At 39.2% G+C, this 27753-nt stretch overlaps 1 protein-coding gene across 1 annotated transcript in view; it reads right to left on the bottom strand.

Annotated features, from left to right (window-relative positions):
• Positions 1-756: 756 nt before the first annotated feature.
• The window catches only part of abhd17c (abhydrolase domain containing 17C, depalmitoylase), a 61727-nt gene continuing 34730 nt past the window's right edge, over positions 757-27753 (bottom strand). Inside the window, exons 2-3 of the mRNA XM_049465661.1 lie at positions 19739-19918; positions 757-3713 (exon numbers count right to left, since the gene is read on the bottom strand). Coding sequence (XP_049321618.1) covers positions 3494-3713; positions 19739-19918 — 400 coding nt within the window. The 3' untranslated portion in view covers positions 757-3493. The remainder of the gene's footprint in view (positions 3714-19738; positions 19919-27753) is intronic.

Here is a 27753-nt window from a genome sequence, read left to right as displayed (position 1 = left end):
TGTTTATTGTTTTTAAATTACTGTAATCATTGAGAGGTTTGTTCAATAAAATTGGATTTATACTTAGCGGGTCATGACTTGAAAAATTATGAAATTATACTGACTGTCATTCAGTACTTATGAAGTCTTCAGTGAACATTAGATTGTGATTCCTTCACTCTTGCTCTCTGGAGGTTGTTGCTGATGTCACTAACAGTTGTTTTAGGGCTTTTCTTTACAGAACTCACAATATGTTTGTCATGAACTGCTGTGCTTTTCCTTGGTCTACCTGTTTATTACTCGTTACTTAGTACACCCGTGACAACTTTCTTCTTTAGGACATTCCAAACTGTTGTTCTATTTGTGAAACATACCTGAAAAACAAAGGCTGAAATGTTGATTTTTTTTATTCATATTTATATTTTAATGCCAACCCCAAATGTTTTCAGTCTACAGCACTAAAAAAATGGATTGACCTCACTGTTCCAATACTTTCGGAGGGAAGTGTCAGTATCAGTATCAGCAGTTCTTATGTGATTTAATGCAGCATGCATTATTATCTGCTGTGGCACACGTTGTGGCTTTATATACCAAACAGTTCATGTGAAAGGATGTGCACTTTAACTATCTGTAGTTTAAAAACCCTCCATAGTAATCACATTTTCATCAATTCATACTGGATGAAACCCTGTTCAATAACTATCCAAGCTCCTAAACAATTTATAACAGATACAGTAGCTATGTAGATTATAAACTACATAAAAATGAACACACGTGTTTATGATTCCATGCATCCTTTATTCCATTACATAGCAATACAACAACATCCAGTGTGTCGCCCTGAAGCAACAGCCAACATAAAGAGAGTAATAATCTGTCTCACGGCACATTTAAGGCTTCTTCATTTTTAATCCGAGGAGAAAGAAAACAGTTTAAAACAGTTACACTAGCACTGTTTGTACCAACTAGCTTTACTTCATTTTTCTGTATCATACTTGCATACAGTGATTCCAGTGTCAAACTTCTTTTAATAAAAAAAAAAAAAAAAGGAAAAAAAAGAAAGGCTAAATACCATCCGTTTATTTCCTGTTGCACCGATCTATCTATAGAGAGGAGTTAGAGAAGTGTGTACAGTACAGAGCATCTTATATCTATATCTTACAAACCAGCATTAAAAGAGGTGTAAAGATAATAATATGAAGTAGTACTGGAAAAAACACCGTAAAAACTTCAGTATCAAAACAATGACGGGGCTCAGTCGGTTGGGGGGGGTGTGGTTCAGTCAGCCGTTCTTTAAAAAGAGTCTCAATTGAAAAGACCTTGGAGAGCTTGTAGATTGTGGAGATAAATAAAGGGAATTCCCGTTGAATAAAGGGAAGGTCTCTTTGGCCCCGCCTCCTTTTAGGACCCTTGGTAATGAGATGAAAAACAAGACGACATCCTGTTTACACACACACACACACACACATACATACAAACAAACCGTTACTGCTTCACCACCCTACAGCAATACACAGATCCAAACCCATTAGAAATTCAGCCCACCCGCCCCAAACAGTCCAAAAAGTCACTTCTTCATCTCGCAGACAATCGTCATCAAGTGGTAACAACAGCAGCCGCCGCTCCAATTAAACAATACAACTCTTCCTTTGTCACTGAGCGAGCGAGCGAGCGAGTGAGTGAGTGAGCGAGGGAGCGAGCAAGGAAAGCTCTCACGGAAGTTAAAAAAAAAAAAAAAAAAAAACGTGTCCAAGTTCAAGTCATGTCGTTCTAATGTCTAGTGCTACCCCTGAAACACAGGCCTGAATACATTAACATTTGCAAAGCCGCTCCCTTCCTACGAAAGAAAAAGTGAACCCTCCAAGCAAAGCATTGGTATTGTTCTTCATCTAGATACTCGCTCTTTGTTTGCAGGGGTTCGTGTCCTTTGGGGTTGAAGAAGAAGAAAAAGATGATGATGAAGCTGCGAAACATGGAGAAAACGTCGAGAGAACTGGCTCAATGCGGTCAGTGTTGGACTTTGTACCTTTTTACTACCTATTTTTGCCAAAGTTCAGTTTCACAGTGATTATTTTTCTTGTTTAAAAGAGTAGCAGCTAGCGTTCACCCCGAGAAAAGCCCGTTCCCATGAAATAACTGAGATTTTCCTTATTCGAAGAGTAGCAGCTAGCATTTACCCCAAGAACACTGGCCCAAAAAAAACCTTAAAAAGGCCCAAACAAACCCTTAAAGGCCCAAAAAAAAAAAACTTTAAAGGCCCAAAAATGTCTGAGGGTGTAAGGCTTACTAATAATAGTGTTGGCGCTAAAGTAAAATAAGCATACAAAAAAAACAAACAAAGGAAATGATCAAAAAAAGTAGTTCACATTTTTAAGACCCTATTATCATTATTTAGTGTATTGATTATCGTAGTGTCTTTTCTACACAGAAAAAAAACAATGCCCTGATTAAATTCAGTAACACAAAGCACCATGCTCCAGAGCCAAACAGTTCATAGTGGATATCTCCCTCTCTCTTTCCTTCTGTCTGTCGGTCTCTTCCTGTCTTTCTTTCTCTCACTCTCTTCTATTTCTCTTCTTTTCTTATCTTTCTCGGTCTCAGTAAGGCAAGTTTTTCTTCCAGTTCAATTTCAACTGAGCAGTTTTCCCTGGGCAGTATTCGTGTATTCGTTCACCGGACAAACAAAAAGAAAGAAACGAAGACAGAACAGACGTACACACTCTTCTCTCGCTCCCACAGACTGGCCTCGTAAAAACTCTGAGAGCAAAGTCATCATCAAAGTTTCATCTCAGTTCAAGAGAATCGAAATGGAATGCCACGAAACAAATGCCATTAAAAACAAATCAGATCATCAATAATACAAAAAAAATTAAACAAAAAGGAAAAAAAAAAATATACAGTGGTCACCTGAAAATATTTGCACGATAAAAGTGCATCCGTTAATTTCCCCAACAAAGAGCTGGGTACTACTCAAAAGACGAGAATCAAAAAAATTCAATTAAACAGTTCAAAAACAACACGAAAAAGTTGGTGCAAAAATCTTTCTTGAAATTTTCTTCATCAAGGTAGAAAAGAAGAATATCAGTTAATCAAACCTGTTAAAACGTCCCACCCCCCTCCCCCCACATAACCCCACCCACTTCATTTCCCCTCCCCTCCTTTCCCCAATCCGTCCCCCTCCCCTTCCCTCCCCTGTAGAGATGGAAAGGCTCTGCTGCGTATCTTCAGCATCTTCAACTTCATCACCACCATCACCAACACCAACTACTGTCGCCGCTGCAGCAGAGCCTTAAACAGTTCAAGTTCAGAGTATTATTCTTTTTTTTTTTTGTTTTGTTTTATTTTACTGTTTTTTTTTTTTTGTAGTTGTTTCATCCCAGCAAGTGCAAATACTTGATGGTGCTCCTCAGCCCCGGTGTTGGAGGAGCTCCTCAGAAGAGAAGGTGTGCCGTGGTCTTGGTTGGCGCAGTTGGGCGAGTGGTACTGTGGTAACTGTGTGTGCGCGGGCGCGTGTTCAGGAGGTAGCCAGCTCAAAGGTGATGAACTGCTTCAGTCTTTCCAGGTACTGAGCGTACAGCTCGATGTCGTTGTGCCCGGCGCCCTCCACCCACAGCGGCTCCACGGCGCGAGGGCAGCGCTCGTAGATGGCCAGGCCGTGGGAGAAGTCGATGACCTCGTCCTCCGTGCCGTGGATGACCAGGACGGGAGACGCCACCTTCGATACTTTGTCGATGCTGAAACACAAGAAGAGAGAGGAAGACGGCAGGTTAGATCAGTGAAGAGAATTAGGGTGGATTAGGGTGAAGTATTTGTAGCAGGAGTTTGGGATTAGAGATGATATCATTTTTATATAAAACGACGTACAAATAATGATGTACATTTAGCAATAGAAGACCAAAAAGTCTAAGGCAAAAATGAGGTTAGAAGTAGTTAGTTTGTTAGAGGTGTTAGTAGAGTAAGTGCTCTTTGAAGAGCTCTGTCTTCAGGAGTTTAATAAAGGTAGCGAGGAACGCTAATGTAGCTTTATATACACAATGTCTACTGAGGCACATTTATGACTAAATTATCTCTACTGACTGACATTCACAAATCAAATAACACTGCTGAGGTAAATTTATGACAAAAATAGCACTGAGGGAAATGTATAAATCAAATCAACACTGCTGAGGTAAACATGAATAGAATATATCTAGCGAGGTAAATGTACGACTGAAGTAGCACTGCAAGGGAAGATGAACCTATCGCTACTGAGAGAGGTTTATAAATCAAATAGCACAGCTAAGGTAAATATATGAATACATGAGGTAAATGTATGACTGCAATGGCACTGAAAAGGTAGATTTATGAAATTATCTCTCCTGAGACATTTGGAAATCTAATAGCACTGCTGAGGTAAATATATGAATAGAATATCTTTAAGATTTAGGCTAATTAATTTGTCCACTCATTCACAAAAAAAAAAATATGCTGAAAAAATGGCAAAATTAATGAAAAAGTGAATGAATGAAGATTTTTTTTCAAACTCAATCTACTACAAAATGATGATTTTACCAAATTAAAACCTCTGGAACATAATCACGAGGAAGATGGATGATCACAAGCCATTAAACCAAACTGAACTGCATGAATTTTTGCACCAAAAGTGGCATAAATTTATCCAAAAGCAGTGTGTAAGACTAGTGGAGGAGAACATACCAAGATACATAAAAACTGTGATTAAAAACCATTAAAAGGGTTATTCCACCAAATATTGATTTCTAAACTTCTATATGAACGTGTTTTTTTTTTTTTTTTTTGCATTATTTGAGGTCTGAAAGCTCTGCACCTTTTTTGTTATTTCAGCCATTTCTCATTTTCCGCGAATAAATGATCTAAATAACATTTTTATTTGGAATTTGGGAGAAATCTTGTTCGTAGTTTATAGAATAAGAAACTAAGAAATGTTCATTTTATTCAAACATATACCTATATATAGCAAAAACAGAGAAACTTATTCAGAAACTGAAGTGGTCTCTCTTTTTCAGAGCTGTATACATATGTGCATTTATATATATATAATAACAATATAATAAATACCAGGGGTGCTCAAAATTAATCGTCCAGCAAAAACACCTTGGTTTCCTGTAAGAGCAATCTGTCATGGCTGGCGGTGCTGGCGGAGAAAGCTGTATGTACCAAGCATTTCATGTAGCAGCATATCAATTAGGCATACTAATTAATCCAGAGCTCCACATGACTAATTATTGCTTAGCATCCTCGTTAAAGCACAGGAGCACTGACTGAGGTTAGCTGAAAGATTAATGCATGGAGCAGTCTAATGGGGCAATTACACCCTAGACAGTATGAAAGCGTGGTCTACAGAAGCTTTAAAACAATACTCAGTCTGAAATCACTTCATACACAATGACTACAGGATCCAAACGCTGCATCTACTGAGAAAAACAGAGCTGGAGAAGTGTGCTGCTGGACATGACAGTGTTCTGGAGTGGGGGCTGATCAATGCTGGCTGTACTGAAAGATCACAACAACTTAGTGCTATTTAACTTAGTGCCTTATTGTTTAGGATATCAAAACCCACCTTGGGTTGCAAGAGAATAGACAATATCACGACTCATCACTGTGATGGGGGTGTAAGAAAATAACAATATATCGAAGTATTGCGATATTTTGTTTTGCAATAAAGTATACATTTTTGAAAAAATACAATGCTGACGTAGAGATTGGTGTCAGAAGTGGTCTATTTGTGTTGGGATTAAACCGTGATCACTAGAAAGCAATGTTGCACTCTGTCGTTTGACCCATCCACTGTTCAGACTAGATATAAAAAAAGTAAAAATAAATCAGATTTTATAATTGTCTTTTTTTAAACTAGAACAATTTGAAACAAATGCAATATTTTTTTTTTTTTTTTTTAACAATATTGCAATATATCTTGATCTTGTATTGAATCGTAACCCCGTATCATGAAATGTATTGTATTGGTACGTGTTTGCCAATACACAGCCCTAATCATGATGTACAAAAACACTTTTCTGAACAGATTGTTCATCTCACCCTATTTTTCGGTGCAGATATTTCTAGTCACGTCAATTCACGCTTTTAATAAAAAAAAAAAAACAATCTCTTATTAACCTTTTAAAAAGCCATTTAAATGCCTGATTAAAGGCTTGATTGCTGTTGTTTTGCTGTTTTCCTCGGGTTTTGAGTGCTCGGCTCTGACTCAGCTCTTGTTCGGTCTGGAGGCGAGAATGCATGTGGGTGGGGGCGGGGCTGGGGATATCATGTGTCCTGCATTGTTTAATATCGCGATATATAGAGTCGAAAAAAAAATATTTGCAACGTAATTTTTTTCCAATATCGTGCAGCCCTAATTCCTGTTCACTATTATGCTCCTTCAGAAGAGCATTATAATCCAATCCTTCCTTCTGATTAGTGTAGAAAAATATTACGATACAGTAAAATGATCTTTAAACACTGATTTTTTTTTTTTTTTACTATATTGCCCACCCCTATCTGGACCCCCTTTTCTAGTTTATACAGCTGAGGTGAACCAGGATGGCTTCCTTGAGGAATGAAAAGCTTGCAACAACAGCTTGCCAACTGAACAAAAACAGCGTAACATCCCCGGTTCCTTCAAAACGACCTCAACTACACATGCCAAGTCCCCGCTTCCCCTCTCTCCGGCCCTGCCGTGCTGGATGCAGATTTAATATTCCAAACCATGGCACACTGCAGCCCACAGAGACGGTCGAGTCATTAAACTTTCATACAGCCTGACTGTCCATTCATGGCACTCCCCCACCGCGCACACACACACTCGCGGCTCAGATTGTCGGATTTGGCAAAGTGAAGGCGGTGAAAGTCAGCGTCTGGAACCGAATCCACGGCAGGCTGCCTGGAGTTCCGCAGACACAGACAGGGATGGTGTTGTGGAATGTCATTCGGGTTTCAGAATCCATCCCACCGAAGGAGAGCGTCTGATCTTAAACCCAGGAGTGTGTTGTGGGGGAGAGGCATGTGATTAAACTAAATATAGGAAAGATCTGATTCCCAGTGTTAGTATTGGAGCGATTTCAAAGGAATAAAAGAAAAAATCTGATCAGAATCTGATTATAATTTCTGCAATTCTGAGAACACAGATGGAATCGTATGATTGACATAAAATTTTTAATTTACCCAAAAGAAAAGTGCTGAGTGGTTCAGTGGTCTAAAGCGCTGCCACTATGATCGGGAAGCTGCTAGTTCGAATCCCTGTCATGCCGCTTGCCACCAGCTGCCGGAGCCCTGAGAGAGCACAACTAGCCTTGCTCACTCTCTGGGTGGGTAGATGGCGCTCTCTCCCCTCATCACTCCTAGGGTGATGTCGATTAGCAGAAGGCATCTGTGAGCTGATGTATCTGAACAGAGTTGCTGCACTTTACTCCGAGCGTGCTGTGATGCTACTTGGCAATGTTGGAAAAGGTGGTGGAGGTGGCTGACTTCACATGTGTCAGGGGAGGCATGTGCTGGTCTTCACCCTCCTTGTGTATATACACACATGACTAGCAGCTGAATGGTTGGGGAAAATTGTACTAGATAAACTGAGAAAATGGGGAAAAAATTTAAATAATATGTATATTTAAAGACCCAAAAGAGCCCATGGTGCCGAATGTGTCAGAGCCTTTAAACGCTGTATACATTTCCTTCCAGCACTTTGTCTTTGACTTTAACTCACTTAACTTTAACGCCAAATTGTAGCTTCATCATGCATCATTTGTTGTGCAGTGCAAAAGGAGAAGTGTTGTCTGATTAACTGGCCAAACAGTCGGATGTGAGGAGGGATTTCTTAAATGCCAGAAATGTTCGTTGCTTGTTTTACAGTGTGAGCGACATCTTGCAAGCCACTTTAACATCACGACCTGTTTTCCCAAAATACACTGCAAATATACCCATAAAAAGCCTTTTTTTTTTTTTTTTGGAGTGATAGCCTTTCATATATGGGTATCTTGCTTCTTGAAAAAAGTTCTCCTTTTATCCAGGAGATAGCTAAAGTCCTCAAATGATATGCACAGCGGGTCACAAAAACCCTTCATATCATCCATTATATATATAATATAAAAGAGGAAAAACAGTATATTTTACCTAATTAACCAACAGACAAAATCCAACTCACAGAAGATATATAGAAAGTGGACGATGCTTCAGACACTGCTACACACGTGTACACTGAAGTAGCAGCATACCCCCAATTCCTTCCGTAAAATCGACAAACCGTAGACTCCACATCATCTCAGCCACCTGAATTCTACCAGTCAGGTTGTAAGAAGCAGTAAAACCACTCAGCTAAGGTACAGCGTTAAAGGAGTTTCAGTGAAGTTTCTCCAGCACTAAGGCTGGAGCAGTATTAGCATTAGCCGCTAACCACAGCTCTAGCTCTTTCATCGTTCAGAGGTGAGTATATCAGAGTGCAGCCTGCGTGTACAGAGTTAAAATCACTAACTAATAGCGCCCTGGGTTACCGGAACACTCATGGTTCCTCAGTGTATCGCTGTCATACACTAAGCACTGCTGCTAACCGTGGTTAGCATTTCTGCTAACCGCACAGAAATATTGAAAGTCTAAGCTTACTGTCATTTAAACCGAAGTGCTTTACTCACACAAATAAGCAGTTCTCAGGTGAGAAATCTGTGTAGATTAACATCCAGCACTCATTTGACTTAGAAAGTATTTATTATTATTTTTTTTTAAAGAAATACAGTTTTGCTTACTTGCTGAATAAGAAGAGAAACATGGAGATATCCTTGTTTCTTAGTATTGTCACTTAAAAAGCACTTTATAATACGGTGTGCCTCATAGAAGCAGGAAAGCTGCAGTCTATACAGTTGTTGTGAATAAAAACTGGATCTGGTACCAATTTTGCACCCGTCAAGGAATGGATATAATATTAGGCAGTAAGTGAACAGTTAGTTTTTTAAGTTATGCAATTGAAAACTGGGCAAGTATAACCTAAGGTTCACACTAGCAGATGATAGCGTGACTTGTGACCAGTAGTTTCCTATGTGAGTATGCAATTTGCAGTCTTGAATTAGCGGCAACCAAGTGACCACGCTTTTCAGTTACGATATTCTCAACTTTATTTTCCTGAATTACACCATAGTAAAGTTTCCAATTACTGAAAGACCCTGGTTTCGAGTCTAAACCCAAACGAACAGTGTCGATGGAACTTCTAGCTCCTTTAAAAGCCCTGTTTCCTGCTCAAGGTTTTAACCGTGTACTGAAAGGCAGCTGAGTGACAATCACCACAGCCTTACATTCATTACAGACCAGGTTTGGGCACCATTAGTGGCACAGACTCACTCTAAACAGCCAGCTCTGCTTTACTGAAGCTACCAAAAAAAAACGAAGCTGCTATAATGAGGCACTAGCAAAGACACTGGAGTGAGTGTTAGAGCCAGGACTATTCCTATTCATCCATCAAAAGGCAGACAGAACGAGACAGAGAAAGAATGTGTGAGAAACACTTTTATTACAATAGAGTAGCCCTATAGCAATCATTAATTTTCACTTCCATGCAGTGTGAACAAGTGCGAGTGGGAATAAAAGACAAGACGAGTGGCAGAGAGAGAGAGAGAGAGATAGAGTGTGTGGAGGGAATGATTTCTGCCAGCCAGTTTTTGATTTGCTCTCTTTGTCTCTGATCACAGCTGGAGCGCCAAACACCATCCTGCAAAGCACGGCAGGAAGGCAACCCATTACACTGCTTTTATGTGTTAAGTGCGGTTTTAAACAATCGCAAAGCGAATGTATGTAAAAGACGTGTTCAATTGCTTTTTTTTTTTAGGAATTTGACAGCTTTTTTATCGGGATTTTTACTCAGGTTTTTCTTCTCAGTTTGTTAAAGACAATTCTCAACCCAATTCCCACTAAATCTCACCCTTTTTCAAAACTGAAAACCTGAAATTAACAACTAGATATAGTTCCAACTTTGCACCTGTCAAGCTGTGAATACAAAAAAAATTAGAATATGGTTGAAAAATTATTTAATTTCAGTAATTCAATTAAAAATGTGAAACCTTATATATATTATATAGATTTATTACACAGAGAGAGTGATCTATTTTAAGCGTTTATTTCTTTTATTGTTGATGATTATGGCTTACAACCAATGAAAATCCCAAAAATCAGTGTCTCAGAAAATTAGAATATTCTATAAGACCAATTAGTACTTCTGGCAGTGTGGGCAGTGTGCCAAGTCCTGCTGGAAAATGAAATCCGCATCTCCATAAAAGTTGTCAGCAGAGGGAAACATGAAGTGCTGTAATATTTTCTGGTTAAAAAAAAACAAAAAAAAAAAAACACTGCACTGACTTTAGACTTGATAGAACACAGTGGATCAACACCAGCAGATGACATGTCTCTTCAAACCATCACTGATCATCAGTAAATTTTACATTTCATTTGGAAATCAAGGAACTGAGTCTGGAGGAAGAGTGGAGAGACACACAGTCCAAGCTGCTTGATGGTTTGGAGAGTCATGGCTGTAAGCCATAATCATCAACAATAAAAGAAATAAACATTTAAAATAGATCACTCTGTGTGTAATCCATCTTATATAATATATGAGTTTCACATTTTAAAATGAATTACTGAAATAAAGTATTTTTATCATATTCTAATTTTTGAGATGCACCTGTATTAGGCAGTAAGTGAATAGTCAGATTTTAAAGTTATGCAAGCAAAAACTGAGCAAGCTGCAAAAATGAGAAATTGAGTGAAGATTTATCAACTTCAAATGTAAGATTTTAAAAGACAATCAGTAAGAAATGACTACAGGCGTCCAATTTCCAAACACTGGATTGAGTTTCCTGCGTCTCACACTTCTCCACAGATGTGAAGATCATGCAATTTTTAAGATTAACAGAAAGTGGCAAGCAAACAAGTCTTACTCTGTAGCTGATCAGATAATATGTACGTCCCTACTATGCTAGTAGTAGCATAGTTGTGATAAATTACCTAGTCATGGTTAGTCAACCTTACTGAGGGATTATGACATTTTTTGTACAATGCTCCCCATTTAACAGGCTCCAAAATAATTTGACAAATCATCTCAAATGCTATTTTCTGGGCTCTATAGGCTATTTCCTCATTAATCCATCATTCATTTAGGTAAAAGTTCTAGGGCTGACTGCAGGTTGGCATACGCATTTGGAAGCTGTTGCTGTGAACCCACAACATGCAGTTTAAAGGATCTCTTAATAGAAGTGAAACAGGCCATTTTAGCTGGAAAAAAAGAAGAAATCCATCAGAGAGATGGCGAAACTTTTTTTTTTAAGTGGCCAAATCGACAGGTACATTCTGAGAAAAATGAGCACGGTGGTGAGTACAGGAACTCTAAAAGAGGTGGACGTCCATGGAAGATCGTTAACAACATTCACCTAAGAGAAGAACACTCTCCAGAAGTACAGGGGTTGGACAAGGAAACTGAAACATCTGTCATTTTAGTGTGAGAGGATTCAAGGCTAAATTGGAGCAGCCTGGTGGCCAATCTTCATTAATTGCACATTGCACCAGTAAGAGCAGAGTGTGAAAGTTCAATTAGCAGGGTAACAGTTTTGCTCTAAATATTGCAATGCACACAACATAATGGGTGACGTACCAGAGTTCAAAAGAGGACAAATTGTTGGCGCACGTCTTGCTGGCGCATCTGTGACCAAGACAGCAAGTCTTTGTGATGCATCAAGAGCCACGGTATCCAAGGTAATGTCAGCATACCAAGAAGGACCAACCACATCCAACAGGATTAACTGTGGACGCAAGAGGAAGCTGTCTGAAAGGGATGTTCGGGTGCTAACCCGGATTGTATCCAAAAAGCATACAACCACGGCTGCCCAAATCACATCAGAATTCAATGTGCACCTCAACTCTCCTGTTTTCACCAGAACTGTCCGTCACCACAATAAATTATTGTGCTCTAAAACCAGGTGTATCAGTTTCGTTGTCCAACCCCTGTAGGTGTATCAGTATCTCATTATACCATAACGAGAAGATTTTGTGAGTAAATATAGTGGCTTCCCCACAAGTTGCAAATCATTATTATAAAGGCCAGGTCAGAAGCCAGACAGACAGTTTTGGACACTAAGATCAGTCTGTACCAGAATGATAGGAAGAACAAAGTATGGAGAATTACTGAGTATGCTTCCACCACCAATCTGAGAGAAATTCAGTTTCATATATCCGGCATCCTCTTTCTTCTGCACTCATTATTTCCACTGCAATTTTCTCCCTTTTTCTCACCACTTCAGAGTCCCCAATTAGATTTGAACCAGACAGGCTCACTTTAGCTCTTCATTTCACAAATTCCAGCTCCCATGCCTAATATAGAGGAAGGCGGGCTGATTAAATGTATTCTAGATCAGCTTTGTGATGTAATCACCTTAAATCCTAAAATCTACTCAGAGCGTTCAGGAAATCAAAGAAAAACAGCATCAGTGTAAAGCCACTTAGCCATGGTCTGTGTCCAGTGCACCAGAAACAGGAGCTATTTTTACCAGCGTCGGGGAGTTTGTCTCGTCACAAAGAAGAAAAGAAAAAAAAAACAACTTTGGTGACTTAGCGGTTGAAAGGGTTCAGTGAGGAGAGGGGAAGCAGAGAAGCCCTGTGATCTACACACAGCTGCAAGCGGTCAGCCCAAGAGAGCAGCCGAAAGTAGAACAGTGAGGGTGGCCATTTAACTGGGCAGTGGAGTCGCCTCAAATGTGGAAACATTACATAATGCTGAACTTAAGATTGCTTAAGACTAATTGAAAATACACAAAAATCTGAACTTAAAAATGTACATGAAATTAAAACAGTGACTATAAAGAAAAAAATACTACTAATAAAATGCTTCTCTGGTGAGCTTTTTTTTTTTTTACATTCCTCCCCTTAGATTTTAGTTTCTGCCCGATATCGTCATAAGGGCGTTTTTTTCCCGGCCGTGTAAAATAAATAATGTGTTTAATTATTTTTTTTTCCTTTCTTCTTGGGTTTACCCGCTTTGCAATGAACTCTTCTGCATTTGGGTTCAACAACCCTCTGGGCTGAAGAGCTGATGGTCTGTAGCTCCATCCCATTAACCTCATTCTCCACGTAATAGCTTGGAAAATATCTGGCCCGCAGCAAAACTTAATTGCAGACCCCTGATTTAGGGTGTACTCACACTAGGTAAGCTTTGCCGTGCCAGAGAATGGCTACCTACCAAAGCATGGCTCGACCGACTGGTGTGATCGCTCTGAACAGGTTTACTTGGACTCGAGCAACATAATAAATGTCAGTGATGTAAGGTTTTTGTAAACGAATATGTCTGTGTTGTGCCGAATTCAGCACCCCCGCCAGAAAGCGCTATATCAATATGTATGTAACTTTTGCAGTGTTTTTTTTTTTTTTTTTTTTTTTTTTTTTTTTAAGTAAGTTAAAAGCCCTTTCTGCACAGGATCAGTGATAAAACTCCGGCGTCCGAAATGCAAATTAAAAAAGAGGAGGACCAGTGAGTTATGAGTAATGATGTAAGCGTGCTTAGGCACGGATAGTTTAAACGCAGTGTGAGTGCAGGACGGCGGGAAAGTGGGGAGGGAGAAGAACTGTGCTCCAGCACGATTCAACAAAACCGTGCCTAGTGTGAGTACAAACTAAGGAACAACCCTTTTCATCATTTGCTTTTGACACAGATGGAACTTAGCCTCTAACCTATTAAGTGAACACACTTATATAATGGTGATATAGTGAGTATATGTGCCTGAAGCAGTATTTACCCTCCCAGTCCCGTAAGTATCAAAACACTAGCTGGATACACACCCTCATTCATCACAGTCTAGTGAGCATCAGAACACTAACTAGATACCCCTCTCAAGAATCAATTAGTCATCCCAGTCCAATGAGTATTAGAACACTAATCAGACTCCCCTCATCAGAGTTCCTCATTCATCCCAGTCCAGTGAGTATTAGAACACTAACTGAATCCCCCGCTTTGGAGTCCCTTGTTAATCCTAGTCCAGTGAGTATTAGAACACTAACCAGATCCCCCTCTTAAGAGTCCATGACTCAGCACAGCATAGTGAGCACCAGTGTTTCTAATTCGAACAACAGCTGAGAGATCCTGTGGATTCCTGTGCAGCTCAGAGCTCTATAGCATTTTAAATGTGGTGAATTTCAAAAAGCAACATTTACTACTTCAAACGCAGGGCTGTTTTGTAACTAGCTGTTTATTAAACTGACCTAGCGTGAACTTCTCTAATACAATTCTAAAAAGTGTCAGAATAAGTTACAAAATGCATGACACATTGCATGAACGTTTAGGAAACACACTGATAAAGTCAGACTTTATGTATTAAACAGGCTGCAGGCTGTGAAACTTGGTTTCACTTAGATAAGCAGCTAAATCGGATTCGCTTTTCTACGTATCCACTACCTGAGGCCTGAACGTCTTGTTGGAAATAAATAAATAAAAAAAATGACTGATCAACAACACGAGCAGATTTCACAAAATATGTCTCATTGGCCATGTAACCCTGCAGGAAGTAAACTAACAGCATGCAGAGTGCTATCGGTCTGCAGCGCTTAACACTGACTCTAATAATAATAATAATCTGCTCAAACTATCAGCTCTGTTAAGTTTCCGAGAAGCAATTTCCCTCCAAATCAGGACAATTTCAACAACCACAACCTAAATTAGGCTAAAACTGTTCTGGTGTGCACCCAGCTTAGACCAGCACTGTGAATCTGGTTCAGCCAATTGGACTCGGACACCAGTCCAACTGCTCACACGCCAGGTTCACAAGCAAGTAGCTTGGACTTTAAATTATTCTAATGATTCAGTATCTGCAAACATCGCACTGATCACACGCCTTCAGCAGACTACTCTAGACAGTTCCTGCTGGGAAATCTGTTGATGGCTCAATCAATGTAACAAGAATCCACGGACTGTATAAATCAGAGGTTGCAGTTTTTAGGAGAAGAGCTGGAAGTACAGACAACTGACTTTATAATATACAGCTCTGGGGAAAAAAAAAATAATTAAGAGACCACTTCAGTTTCTGTATTAGTTTTTTTATTTCTGATTTTGCTATTGATAGGTATATGTTTGAGTAAAATGAACATTGTTTTATTCTATAAACTACGAACAGCACTTCTCAAAATTCCAAATCAAATAGTGTCATCTATATTTATTTGCAGAAAATGATAAACGGCTGAAATTACAAAACACACATTTCAGAGCTTTCAGACCTCAAATAATGTGAAGAAATCCAAATTTGGTGGAATAGTTTTTTTTTTAATCACAGTTTTCATGCATCTTGGCATGTTCTCCTCCACCAGTCTTACACACTGCTTTTGGATAACTTTATGCCTTTACTCCTGGTGCAAAAATTCAAGCAGTTCAGTTTGGTTTGATGGCTTGTGATCATCCATCTTCCTCTTGATTATATTCCAGAGGTTTTCAATTAGGTAAAATCAAAGAAACTCAATTTAAGTGGTCTCATGTTTTATTTAAGCTATAAACATAGGTCTTATATAGTGGTGCTTAACTGTGTGCATATTCACATCTGCGTCAACAATTGGTGCAACCTGATGAGAGTACAAAGGCCTACAATATATTTATGGGTGGCTTACTTTGCACACATGCTCGACAAAACAAGACCAGTGAAACTGGACTGGAGGCCTGGATGACTGTAGTGCAGTATCAGTATCAGAGAATGGGGTCAACAGCCTTGACACGCTGCCATCACTGTGAAACAGTGTGTGTGTGTGTGTGTGGGCTCACGAGCCAAATAAACACAAGTGAAGCTGTTAATGGCGTACTTGTGATATCTAGACAGAGACAGCATGCGAATGATGAGCCTCCACTAAAGTCTCCTCTCAGTGTGACGAAGACTTGAAATAGCAGACATGACCACGCTGAACAGCTGCTCCACACCCTCTCTTCTCTCTCACACACACACACCTCATTTCACCAGCAGCAGGAGAAAGCAGCCATTACAGCCCAAATTACACCTCCGTTACTCTTCTAGCAAAGGAGCATCTTCTGCTGATGTCGCTTAGGCAGCGTTTCAGAGCAGTTTGATGTAAAACGACAGGAGAGATGAGACAGACTGTAGAAGTGAGAGCATCAGGAATGGAAAGCCTCCTCGTATGAACAGCCTGAGGGCAGGACGCACTTTAACTCCATCATAGTTACTGTGGAAATGATTATAAGGCGGTTCCTGAATTAGCTGATTTAACAGACTGGCACTAACACAGAATAGCAGTTTAATAACACCACACACTGTTGACAGACGAGGAGGAAGAGTCGGGTGCTTTGGACTATTACTATAATTCTAGTACAGTTCAGCACGGACTACTGATTTCCCTGCTCTTACAGATCCATTAAATTTGTCAATTAACAGGTGAGCCGAATCAGGTGTGTTTAAGCAGAAAAAGCACAGAATTAGGTGCGTATACAGAAATCCAGCACTCCGAAAGCAGAATTGCCCACTCGCGACAGCGGGAGAGGCAGCGCAAGAGCTATTGCGGCAGCGTGAGAGAGAGAGGCAGAACAAGAGAGAGAGGCAGCACAAGAGAGGGAGAGGCAGCTCAAGAAAGAGAGGCAGTGTGAGAGAAAAAGAGACAGTGCGAGAAAGGGAGAGGCAGTGTAAGAAAGAGAGAGAGGCAGCACAAGAGAGGGAGAGGCAGCACAAGAGAGGGAGAGACAGTGTGAGAGAGCAAGCGCGATGGTGTGCTTACTGTCCCCAATATGGGTGGAGGGGGTTTCAGACAGGTGGGTGGGGTTTGGGCAGTTATACAGTGCTAAGGTTAGCTATCTTGTTGCAAGCTTTAGTTCTCTTCCTGGTAACAATAGTATGTTAGCTAGCTCTCTGCTAATGTTAGTTGTCTTGAAGTCCTGCATACAAATTCACGATGATTCACATAAACAAAGATTATAACTCCAGCGAGACGATGAAAAAGAGCACATTTATTTAACATCAGACTATTCAAAATTAACAGTGCATTAATTGGATACTGAACGAAACAGGAGTAGCTTGTTTTTTTGCTGTTAACCAATGTGTGTGCAGATTTTAGAGACAGAAAAAGGACTGAATGGGTCCGTTTGAATTAATTGCTGATGTTCATTAATGATAGAAAAAAGGTTCAGTTTGTAATGAACTTCACCTCAGACAGAGGACTCGGACTCGGCCAGTCTTGTCTACAGTCTCAGACTCCACCTCAACCTGAGATAAAACTGATTTCAAACAAGGCTGAGTCTGAGACGAGGCCGAGACCGCTACAACACTACAAGCTACCCAAGCTTTGGCCTTTCAAATACCTGTTTAAGCAACTGAATACCAAGAGTGTGAATATCTGTGCACTCCAATAATCACAACATCCCTGCTTTAACACACGCCACCTGTGTGCACAGCAAAAACGCCTCCCGATTCTGAATTCGCCCATTACACACAACACACACACACACACACACACACACTTCCACCAGCGCCAGACATTAACTTAATAATAAACCCTGCAGACGGAAGACGAGCAGAGTGGTCTGGATACAGCGAGTGCAACTCGTGGCTATCTGCAATTTGCTACTTTGTAGGAAGAGAGAGCATGAGAGAACTGTGCATAAAAACCACGCTCTATTACTAACAGAACTTATTTAATGGGCACAGGTGCAGATGGACACACGGTGATGAAAAATGGGGAAATGTGTTTGGGTTTGTTTGCTGCAGCGTTGACGTCAAAACACGAAGACCCGACCCGTCAGATTCACAACGAGCTCACAACGAAGTTGATGCAAGGATCATAAAAGAGAGAGAGAGGGACGGCAAAAATGCGCAATTTTTCAAGTATGCACTGATTTTTCACCTGCTAAAGGATGGCACATAGCTTCATTATGCCTAACAAAACCTGCGCCCTGTGTAAAAGCTCAGCCCGCCTGCATTTAAAATCACAGGCAATCAAGTAAATCAGCGGTTTTCAGTCCTGCCTTTACATTTCACAGCCTACAGTTGCATTATATGGATGAAACACCAGCACAGCACTGCATTTATACTGCTACACATTGTGTATTCCTAGGACAAAAGGACAAATGCATAAGTTGTTCTATATAATTTGTCTTTTTATTGTATTGCTAAACAGGTCATCCTATTTTAGTGTCTTTTTACTGAAAAAAAAAAGAAAAGAATCTTCCAAACCATATCATTTAGAATGCTTTTTGTACTGTGTTTAGGACTGATCTGTAAATTAGGGCGTTTTAACAGCAGCACTATTTGGTCCAGGTAAAAAGGCTCAAAGGCTTTGGTTTGTTTTTACTTTTGTTGCATGTTCATGTGGTGAGAACATGATCCGACACATATGCTTCTAATATTTGACCTAACCTGCTGTTCAGGTGCAGTTTAACCTGATTAATTATCCAAATAATTAACTACAAAATGAACAAACGCTGTCTGCCGCTACTCAATGCTAAGCTGTTTACACACTGGATGCTGCTGTATGTGCAGCACTCACTGCTCACGTTCACGTAACTCCACTTACTGACGCAACTCTAAGGACGCATTGAAAGCTATAGAACCCACACAGCTAGCTGGCAAATTTAACTTAAATGATACAATTATTTTTCTTAAACAACACGGTTTTTCTCAGTCGATAAACAGAAAAAAAAAAAAATCATTCAAATTTCCATGACTTTTCCAAAAATTATCCAGGACTGAAAATCGCTATGTTGAAATTCCAAGATTTTTTTCCAGGTTTTTCATGACCGTACGAACCCTGCCAATATTTGTGCTTTCAACAAAATCAGACCTGCCACATTAAGAGAAGCTGTGTCGACAATTTGGAGGAAAATGAAGCGTGGAAGAATGTAGCAGATGGTTGGAAACAGGAGAGTTGAGGTGCACATTGAATTCTGCCGTGATTTGGGCAGCCGTGGTTTTATGTTTTTTGGATACAATCCGAGTTAACACCCGAACATCCCTTTTAGACAGCTTCCTCTTACAGCATCCACAGTTAATCCTGTTGGATGTGGTTGGTCCTTCTTGGTGGTATGCTGACATTACCCTGGATACCGTGGCTCTTGATACATCACAAAGACTTGCTGTCTTGGTCACAGATGCTCCAGCAAGACGTGCTCCAACAATTTGTCTTCTTTTGAGCTCTGGTATGTCACCCATAATGTTGTTTGCATTGCAATATTTTGAGCAAAACTGTGCTCTTACCCTGCTAATTGAACCTTCACACTCTGCTCTTACTGGTGCAATGTGCAGTTAATGAAGATTGGCCACCAGGCTGCTCCAATTTAGCCATGAAACCTCCCACACTAAAATGACAGGTGTTTCAGTTTCATTGTCAAACCCCTGTATATGCAAACATTGCTTTTTTTTTTTTTTTTGTGACTTCACATTTAACTAAAAGCACTTCCGTACATGAATTACATGAACAGTATTTTCCTAAACACTAAAAAGCACATCAAGGTCAGTTTTGCTCGTTTTTTTTTTTTTAAACCACTGTGACGAGTCTACAGATTCACTGTTACATTATTTTATAATTACAAAATTTATTTCAGCAATAGAGTATTTTCTTGCATGCTGAAAACGCTGGGAAACACCCACTTGAGCATCTGCTTTAAAGGTAGGTTAGTTAGAGCAGGTGTGTTAGAGCAGGAAAAGAGAAGCTCTGAAATATCTAAAGTGCAGGGCAGAGGTCTTCTCTAGCAGGACTGTAATTAATCATTAAAGCACGGTTTCAGGCATGGCTCAGCGGGATGACCCACCTGGGAAAGGCGTCGAAGCAGTAGGTCTTGCGGGTGTCGGGGAAGGCCACGCGCAGGCCGGACATGAGGGGAGAGTGCAGGATGACCGCGGCACACTCGTACCGAGCCGCCAGGTCCACCGTGGGCACCGTGCCAATGCTCTGCCCGTACAGGATAATGTTCTCCGGGGTCATGCCGTACCTGCAGAGAAAAATGAGAAAACAGTGTCAGCTGAACGAATGATATACAGGACAGATATAACCTGCCTCTACTAGATATTCAACATGAGACATTTTTTTCCAAAAAAAAAACAAAAAAAAAAAACTGAAGTAACAAAAAAGATGCAGAGCTTTTACACCTCAAATAATGCAAAGAAAACAAGCTCATTATCAAAGTTTTAAGAGATCAGAATCAATATTTGGTGGAATAACCCTGGTTTTAAATCACAGTTTTCATGAATCTTGGCATGTTCTCCTCCACCAGTCTTACACACTGCTCTTGGATAACTTTATGCCTTTACACTTCTGGTGCAAGAATTCAAGCAGTTCAGCTTAGTTTGATGGCTTGTGATCATCCATCTTCCTCTATTATATTCCAGAGGTTTTCAATTAGGTAAAATCAAAGAAACTCATCATTTTTAAGTGGTCTCTTATTTTTCCAGAGCTGTATGTACTTGTTCATAAGTACTGACAAAATACTTGCCATGCTCAAAAACAGCAACAATACAACTAGAATAACCAGACCTACATCACAGCATGCAGACATCATAAAAAAAAAAACTCATCACATCATAAACACTGACAAAATAGTCAAGATAGCCAACAGCTTTAACCGAGGATGTATTTAGGTCTTTAGCTTTAGTTCTTTCATTTTGTTTTAGGTGCTTTAAATACTGATGCGAAGAATAATCACAAAGCTCTACTTTGTGGAACGTCCCTATCTATCTAACTTATCTATTATATGCTTAATAAATAAGTAAGTGAACTTTTTTGGACAAAGGAAAGGATCTGCATCTACAGTAAAACATTTGAGAACGTTGTCAAATGACAAAGTATTGAGATTTTCTAATAGGGGAAAAAAAAAAAAAAAAAAAAAAAACACCTGAGTACTACTGCAGGCTCTGAAAATAGTGCACACAAGAAATATCCAGCAACATCATCCTGCGGGCATCACCCTGTGATCAATGATGAAGGACTAGAGGATGACCAACACAAACTGTAAAGCTACAGATCAGAGCTTCTGTCTGACATGTACACAGTGGAGCAGCGAGGTAGGAGGGTCTAACAGAGTGCAGACCTGCCAACACTGACAGAATTTTATAAGAACAAATCCCCCTCTGTCTTCCTCCCGGCCAACTGTCCAGTCCATATCAAACACAACAATGTGGACAATAATAAACAATATACTGACTTACTAAAAATGTGTTTGTAAAAGTCATAGTACATAGTATACATAGTAATATTGTAATAGCCTTAAAAGATAACAATTGATTTTTCAATATTTTAATGGAAAGGTTTTTTTTTTACTTTAAGCAAACAAGAACATTACAATAACCAGTGCAAATATGTGCAAACAGTGCATGTGTGTTTTTAATAATGTGTCTAACCCAATTTTATCAAGCTTTAAATAATGGGTATTTAAATTATCTTTTATTAAATAAGGCACAATGGATTATATGGAGCATTAAGCGACACTAGTAAGGATTAGGGCTGCAACGATTAGTCGATATAATCGACAATGTTGATTATTTAAACTTGTCGACTACAAATTTCATTGTCGACTAATCGTTAATTTGTAACAGTACCACATTACACACAGTGCTGAGGACAAAAAGCGCAATGGGAGACTTAGTGTGTGTCTCCAAAAGTGCCCAAACACAACAGATTACATATTAAATCACTAAATATCAGTAATGTCCATGCTTAAACAACATTCAGATATTTAAATGCCATTTAAACCTCATGTTCTACTGTTTCTATCGTTTTTAGAAATGGCAGAAATAATTGCGGACCAGTCGACTAATCGAAAAAATAAATCGGCAGATGAGTTGACTACCAAAATAATTACTAGTTGCAGCCCTTGTACGGATGCCTACATCGAAGTGAACAAGAGTGTCACCATGGTTCTGTTCTAAAGGAAAAGCGCCTAGGTAAACTAAACGGTAAAACTGTATTTAAAAAAATAAATAAATAAATAAAATTCTTTCAAAGTCAATCGAGCGCTGGATGTTTAACTACACAGATTTCTCTCCTTAAAACTGTTTAGTTGGGTGAGTAAAGCACTTCTGTTTATTTACAGTAAGCTTAGATTTCCAATTTTTGGTCTAAGGACAAAAAGTTTTCAGTGGAGTTTCTCCAGCACTAAGGCTGGGTGCAGCAGCATTAGCATTAGCCGCTAACTGCAGCATTATCGGGATGTAAATGCCGCCCGATAGCGTTAGACTGAGAAACTGAGTGTTCCGGTAACCCAGGGTGTGGTTAGCAGCTAATGCTAATTCACCCAGACTTTGCCGTGCTTTTGTAACTTCACTGAAAAAAACCCTTATAACGCTGTACTTCAGCAGAGTGGCATTACTGCTCCTTAATACCTTACTGGTAAAATTCATACATAAGGTGCACCAGATTATAAGACGCACAGTTAACTGTGGGGAAAATTAAAGGACTTTTTTTATATAGTCAATGGAGTCGATTATAACGACTAATTGTCGCAGGCCTACTGTTTATAAACTTGAAGAAAAAGGGTTCAAAAGCACAATTTATAAGTATATAAAAGTAAAACACAATGGATTAAAATGTTCTATATAAATCACCTACAAGAGTTTTTTTTAGCAAGGTGAATAAACTTTTAAGCATGCATTTGATACAGAATCATTATTATTACTTGTGAAAACCCCAAAGAGCCTAATTTTCTATATTTCTGCAAGGTGTACAAAAGTCCTGTCTTCAAGTCTGACAATTCAAAACTCATCATAAAAGCACCTCAAGTCCGAGGTTATCACCTGCCCACAACTGGAATCATCTCCTGAATTCTGCTGAAGACAACAGACCTTGAATCATTCATTCAGCAGCAGTTCCAGCACTAGTAGACTTTTTATTTGATTTATTTATTTATTTATTTATTTATTTTGTAGCTGCTCTGCTGTGTAGTGAGTGTTCCTCTTCAGTTGGCAGCAGGCTCTGCTCTGTGGTTGTGGCACGGCTACCTGATCAGGCAGTCGGGCGGCGGCCGGGGTTGTGTTTTGAGTCTCACGGAGTGGAATAGTGTTCGTTACCTGACCCAGGCTCCGGCCCCGCTTTACTCAAGGCTAACCCCATGCAAGGCGAAACCAGCTGGGGAACAAAACAGCCACAAACACTCACACACTCAGCATGGAATGTACTGGAGAGCTCGGTCCAAATGTTCTGAACTCAACAAACCACAACAATAGCTTTATCAGGTATCTGAATGCAGGCGGAGTCTCAGGACTCTCAGAGAGTCACTCACTGACTCACACGGAGGTTTGTTTTTGTACGCTGTCAGGAGGCAGGGGTCATCCAGCTGCTTCAAGGTGCTCCCATTCCTGACAGTTGAACACGCAGCTTGCAAAATATCTCCAAAGACGGAGGGGTGTACTAAATATTTGGCAATCAAAAAGAAAGGGGAAAAAAAAAAGCACTTTTCATTTTAGATTATATATTGTTCAAGAAATCATTGCAATATGCATCAATTATTGCATTATAACAATTTTATACCACTGACAAATGAAAAACATACTATGAAACCAGACAAAGCACTTTTTCCATTTTATATCTTAAAGCAGCACTAGGTAGGATTTCCTTGATTTTTTATCTTTTTAAAAAAGTAAAATTACAGCTTGAAACTCACTGCAGCGCTCCATTGAGGTGTAATAGGAGGAATAGCGGTGCTCTCGCGTCTGTGCTGGGCTCCTCTGAGCTCAAACCAGACTCCGTATGTTTTCTGAGGCAGCCGTGACCAATGCTCGCGAGAACTGCGACCTGCTTTCCGACCTTTAGTTCTTACAGTTCTACAAGGACTACTGGTTCATTCTTTACAAACTAACATACAGACACGGAAAGAGAAACTAATCCGCCTGAAAAATTTATTATACTCTACAACTGTAGGGGGAGCCCATGAGCACAAAATCTCAATCCTACCTAGTGGAGCTTTAACTGCTTTTATTAGCACTAAATTAGCAGCTATTCCAATTTTTCTTCTTTGTAAGTTTTACATTTAAATCCTCATTAATGTTGTCCATGAGGTATTATCATATATTTTTTTATTGAAAGTATTCAGATATATGTGCACTCAAATATCAAGTAAGCCACATAATTATTACTAAAACTGCTCCACTAAGATAGCTAACTAGCTAAATATATGAATAGAATAGAACTGCTGAAGCAAATCCATAATTAGAACACCATTGCTGGAGGTAGGTTTATTACAAAAATGCACTGCTGAAGTAGCTAGAAAGCTAAATATGTGACTAGAGTAAAGAACTGCTGAACTAGTTCATGATTAGAACAACACTGCTGAGGTAAATGTATGAAACAATTGAACTGCTGGTGTAGCAAGCTAGCTAAATGTGTGACTAGAATAGAACTGCTAATGTCAAGTCATGAGAATGACACTGTTGCAAAACTCTCTCACATCTAGCTAGCTAGCTCCCCGTGCAGTGCAATTTTATAATAAATCTACCTAAGCAGAAATGAAGTAAATTTATAACTAGAATAGCACTGCTGAGGTAAATTATATACAAAACTGTACTGCGGAAAGGTAGCTAGCTAGCTAAATATGACTAGAGTAGCATTGCTGAAGTAAAGGCATAATTAGAATAGCATTGCTGAGGTAAAATCTTTACAAATTGCACTGCTGAGGTAGCTAGCTAGCTAAATGTGTGACTAGAGTAGCACTGCTTTAGTAAATTCATGATTAGAACATCATTGCTAACATAAAATACTTACAAAGTAACACTGCTGCGGTAGCTAGATACCTAAATGTGACTAGAGTAGCACTGCTAAAGTAATTTCATTAGAATAAAACTGCTACTGTTACACATGTAGCTAACTAGCTACTTCCACATAGCAGTTTTGTAACAAATCTACCTACTAAGCAGAGTTGAAGTATATTCCTATTTAGAATAGCACTGCTGAGGTAATTTCATTACCAAATTGCACTTTGGGGGTAGCTAGCTAGCTAAATGTGTGACTACAGTAGCACTGCTGAAGTGAATTTATGAGTAGAACAACACTGCTGACATGAATTTATGATAAGAATAACACTGCTGACATACATTACTTACAAAATAGCACTGTTTGCTAAATGAGACTGTTTGCTAAACTAAAAAGAGAAGAACACTGCTGCAACTCTTTCACATCTAGCTAGCTAGCTCCCCATGCAGTGCAATTTCATAATAAATCTACCTAAGCAGAAACCAAGTAAATGTATAACTAGAATAGCACTGCTGAGGTACATTGCTCTCTAAATGTGACTAAAGTAGCACTGCTGAGGTAAAGTCATGAGAATAACACTGCTGCTACTCTGTTACACATCTAGCTAGCTAGCTACCTCCGCAGTACTATTTAGTAAAACAATTATTCTAAAAGCTATTCGAATAATGAATTTATTTAAACTGCTAAGGTAGATTTATTACAAAATAGCACTGATGAGGTAAATTATTTACAAAATTGCACTGCGGAGGTACTTAGTTAGCTATATGCGACTAGAGTAGCACCGCTGAAGAAAAGGCATTACTAGAATTGCTTTGCTGAGGTAAAATCTTTACAAAAATGCACTATGGAGGTACCTAGCTAACTAAATGGGTGACTAAAGTAGCAGAAGTTAAAGTAAATTGATTAGAATTATATGATTAGAACTTCTGAAGTAAATTTACTGTGCTTTGCTGGTTTGTGCATTTTATTTGTTCAATATTGACAAAAGTGGCAATGTAAAATAAGTCTAAATGTGTCTGCTATTTTGCCCTATGACTAAATATTGTCTTAATTGTCTTGCATCTTTACAAAAAAAAAAAAAAAAAAAAAGAAGTGATTTAAGGCACCATGCAGCACTGGGTCACGGAGCGGAGTTAATGCGTTCTTTGGAGTGATTGAGCTCCATCCAGTTCTATTAGGACAACTCGGGAGTGTGGAACAAATTTTTCATCAATAGTTCCTGACCTCAAACATTTGGATACACTGTTCTAAAAAAATAAATAAATAAAAAAAAAAATAAAAAAAATAAAAATTCCACACACACTGAGGCCATCAAGGATATGTGAAATGCTCAGACAAACAAACCAAGAAACACATGGCTGATCCATAATTAATTATGACGTTCAGACATTGCTCACAGATGATCAATCCTCTCTGGAGACAAAGGACAGGCAAGGAAACTCTGAACACTGGACACAGGGCACTAGAAAGAGAGATGAGGAATAAGGGCATTGCGTAATGTTCAAAAATACCAGTGAACAGAATACCCTGAAGCATAGCCTGTACTTTATGAACTTCAGCTAAAGCTAATGTAATCTGGAGTCAGACAGGGTGAACGAACTGAGGAAAGATCTCCACACAAAACCTCAAACAGGAAATTATTTCTCCTCCAAATCCTGCAAGCCAGCGTGGCATCAAGCAGCAACAATAACCATCACTCTATTTAACAGCATTCTGGGTTCTTTATGAGATTCTGAATTGTGGCTTTTACTGAAGATATACAGCTTTGGAAAAAAATAAGAGACCACTTAATGATGTTTTCCTTCATTTTTCCAAACTGAAAACCTCTGGAATATAATCAAAAGAAAGATGGATGATCACAAGCCATCAAACCAAGCTGAACTGCTTAAATTTTTGCACCAAGAGTAAAGGTATAAAGTTATCCAAAAGCAGTGTTTAAGACTGGTGGAGGAGAACATTTCAAGACGCATTAAAACAGTGATTAAAACCAGGGTTATTCCACCAAAAAATTATTCCTGAACTTAAACTAAAACTTAATTAATATGAACTTGTTTTCTTTGCAGTTACTTGAGGTCTGAAAGCTCTGCTTTTAGTTTTTTTTAGTTATTACATAAAGTAAGGTTTAGCATAGTTATGTTATGTACAACCATGACGATTGTGCAGAAAAATATATGGTCTTTTATTTACGGCAGCTGCCCATTAAAACAAGGGATAAAATCAACCCACCGTACATCAGGGAGCACAAACACACTAGACAGTTCTGGGAGAGTCTAAACAAGCAACTGCTGAATTGGGTCATTTATAGGCCTGCCAACACGGTCCTGTACCATCTCTATGTATTACCACTATTTCATGACACCCTGACTACAGTCCTTCTGACTACACCTCGTAGACTAAAAAATAATAATTTTTACTCCAAACACCAGGTGTGAAAATCTGTGAATTAATGTGCAGAAATTTACTGTCAAGTTTGAGTGGAAACCAATTGAATATCAATCACTGTGGACAGGATTAATCTAGCTTTTTAACTGTTTTTGCTGTTTTTCTGGTCAAACTTAAATGTGTTCTGCACTGTATTATGTTCTGAAATGCACTGTACTTGGCTGAGCGATGTACTTGAGAGGGTAAGAGAGTCTTAACTCTGTTGGAATAGACTTCTAACCCTACTAACCAGATATCCCTCTTGAGAGAGACCTAACAACTAGGGCTGCAACGATTGATCGATATAATCGACAATTAAATTGTCGACTTCAAATGTTTGTTGTCAACTAATTGTCAATTAGTCTCTTATTTACCCTTTAAAAGGCCATTTAAATGCCGGATTAAAGGGCAGATTACTGTTGTTTTGCTGTTTTCCTCGGGTTTTGAGTGTTTGGCTGACTCTAAAGTGCCGAGTCAGCGTGCAGGTTGGTGACATCACTGGTGTTTTTTTTTTTGTTTTTTTTCTGCACCTCTTTACCGCTCTCCTACATTTGGTCAAATCTGGTGAAAAGTCCTGCATTGTTTAATATGACAAACTTTTCCAATATCGTGCAGCCCTACTCTCAACCCTGCAACGAATTCTGATGCAAACCTGGAGCGAAGAGA

Source organism: Astyanax mexicanus, chromosome 16 (genome assembly GCF_023375975.1).
Source record: "Astyanax mexicanus isolate ESR-SI-001 chromosome 16, AstMex3_surface, whole genome shotgun sequence".
Taxonomy (NCBI): domain Eukaryota; kingdom Metazoa; phylum Chordata; class Actinopteri; order Characiformes; family Acestrorhamphidae; genus Astyanax; species Astyanax mexicanus.
Note: the sequence above shows the minus strand (reverse complement) of the source record. Positions and strands in the feature narration are given on the sequence as shown.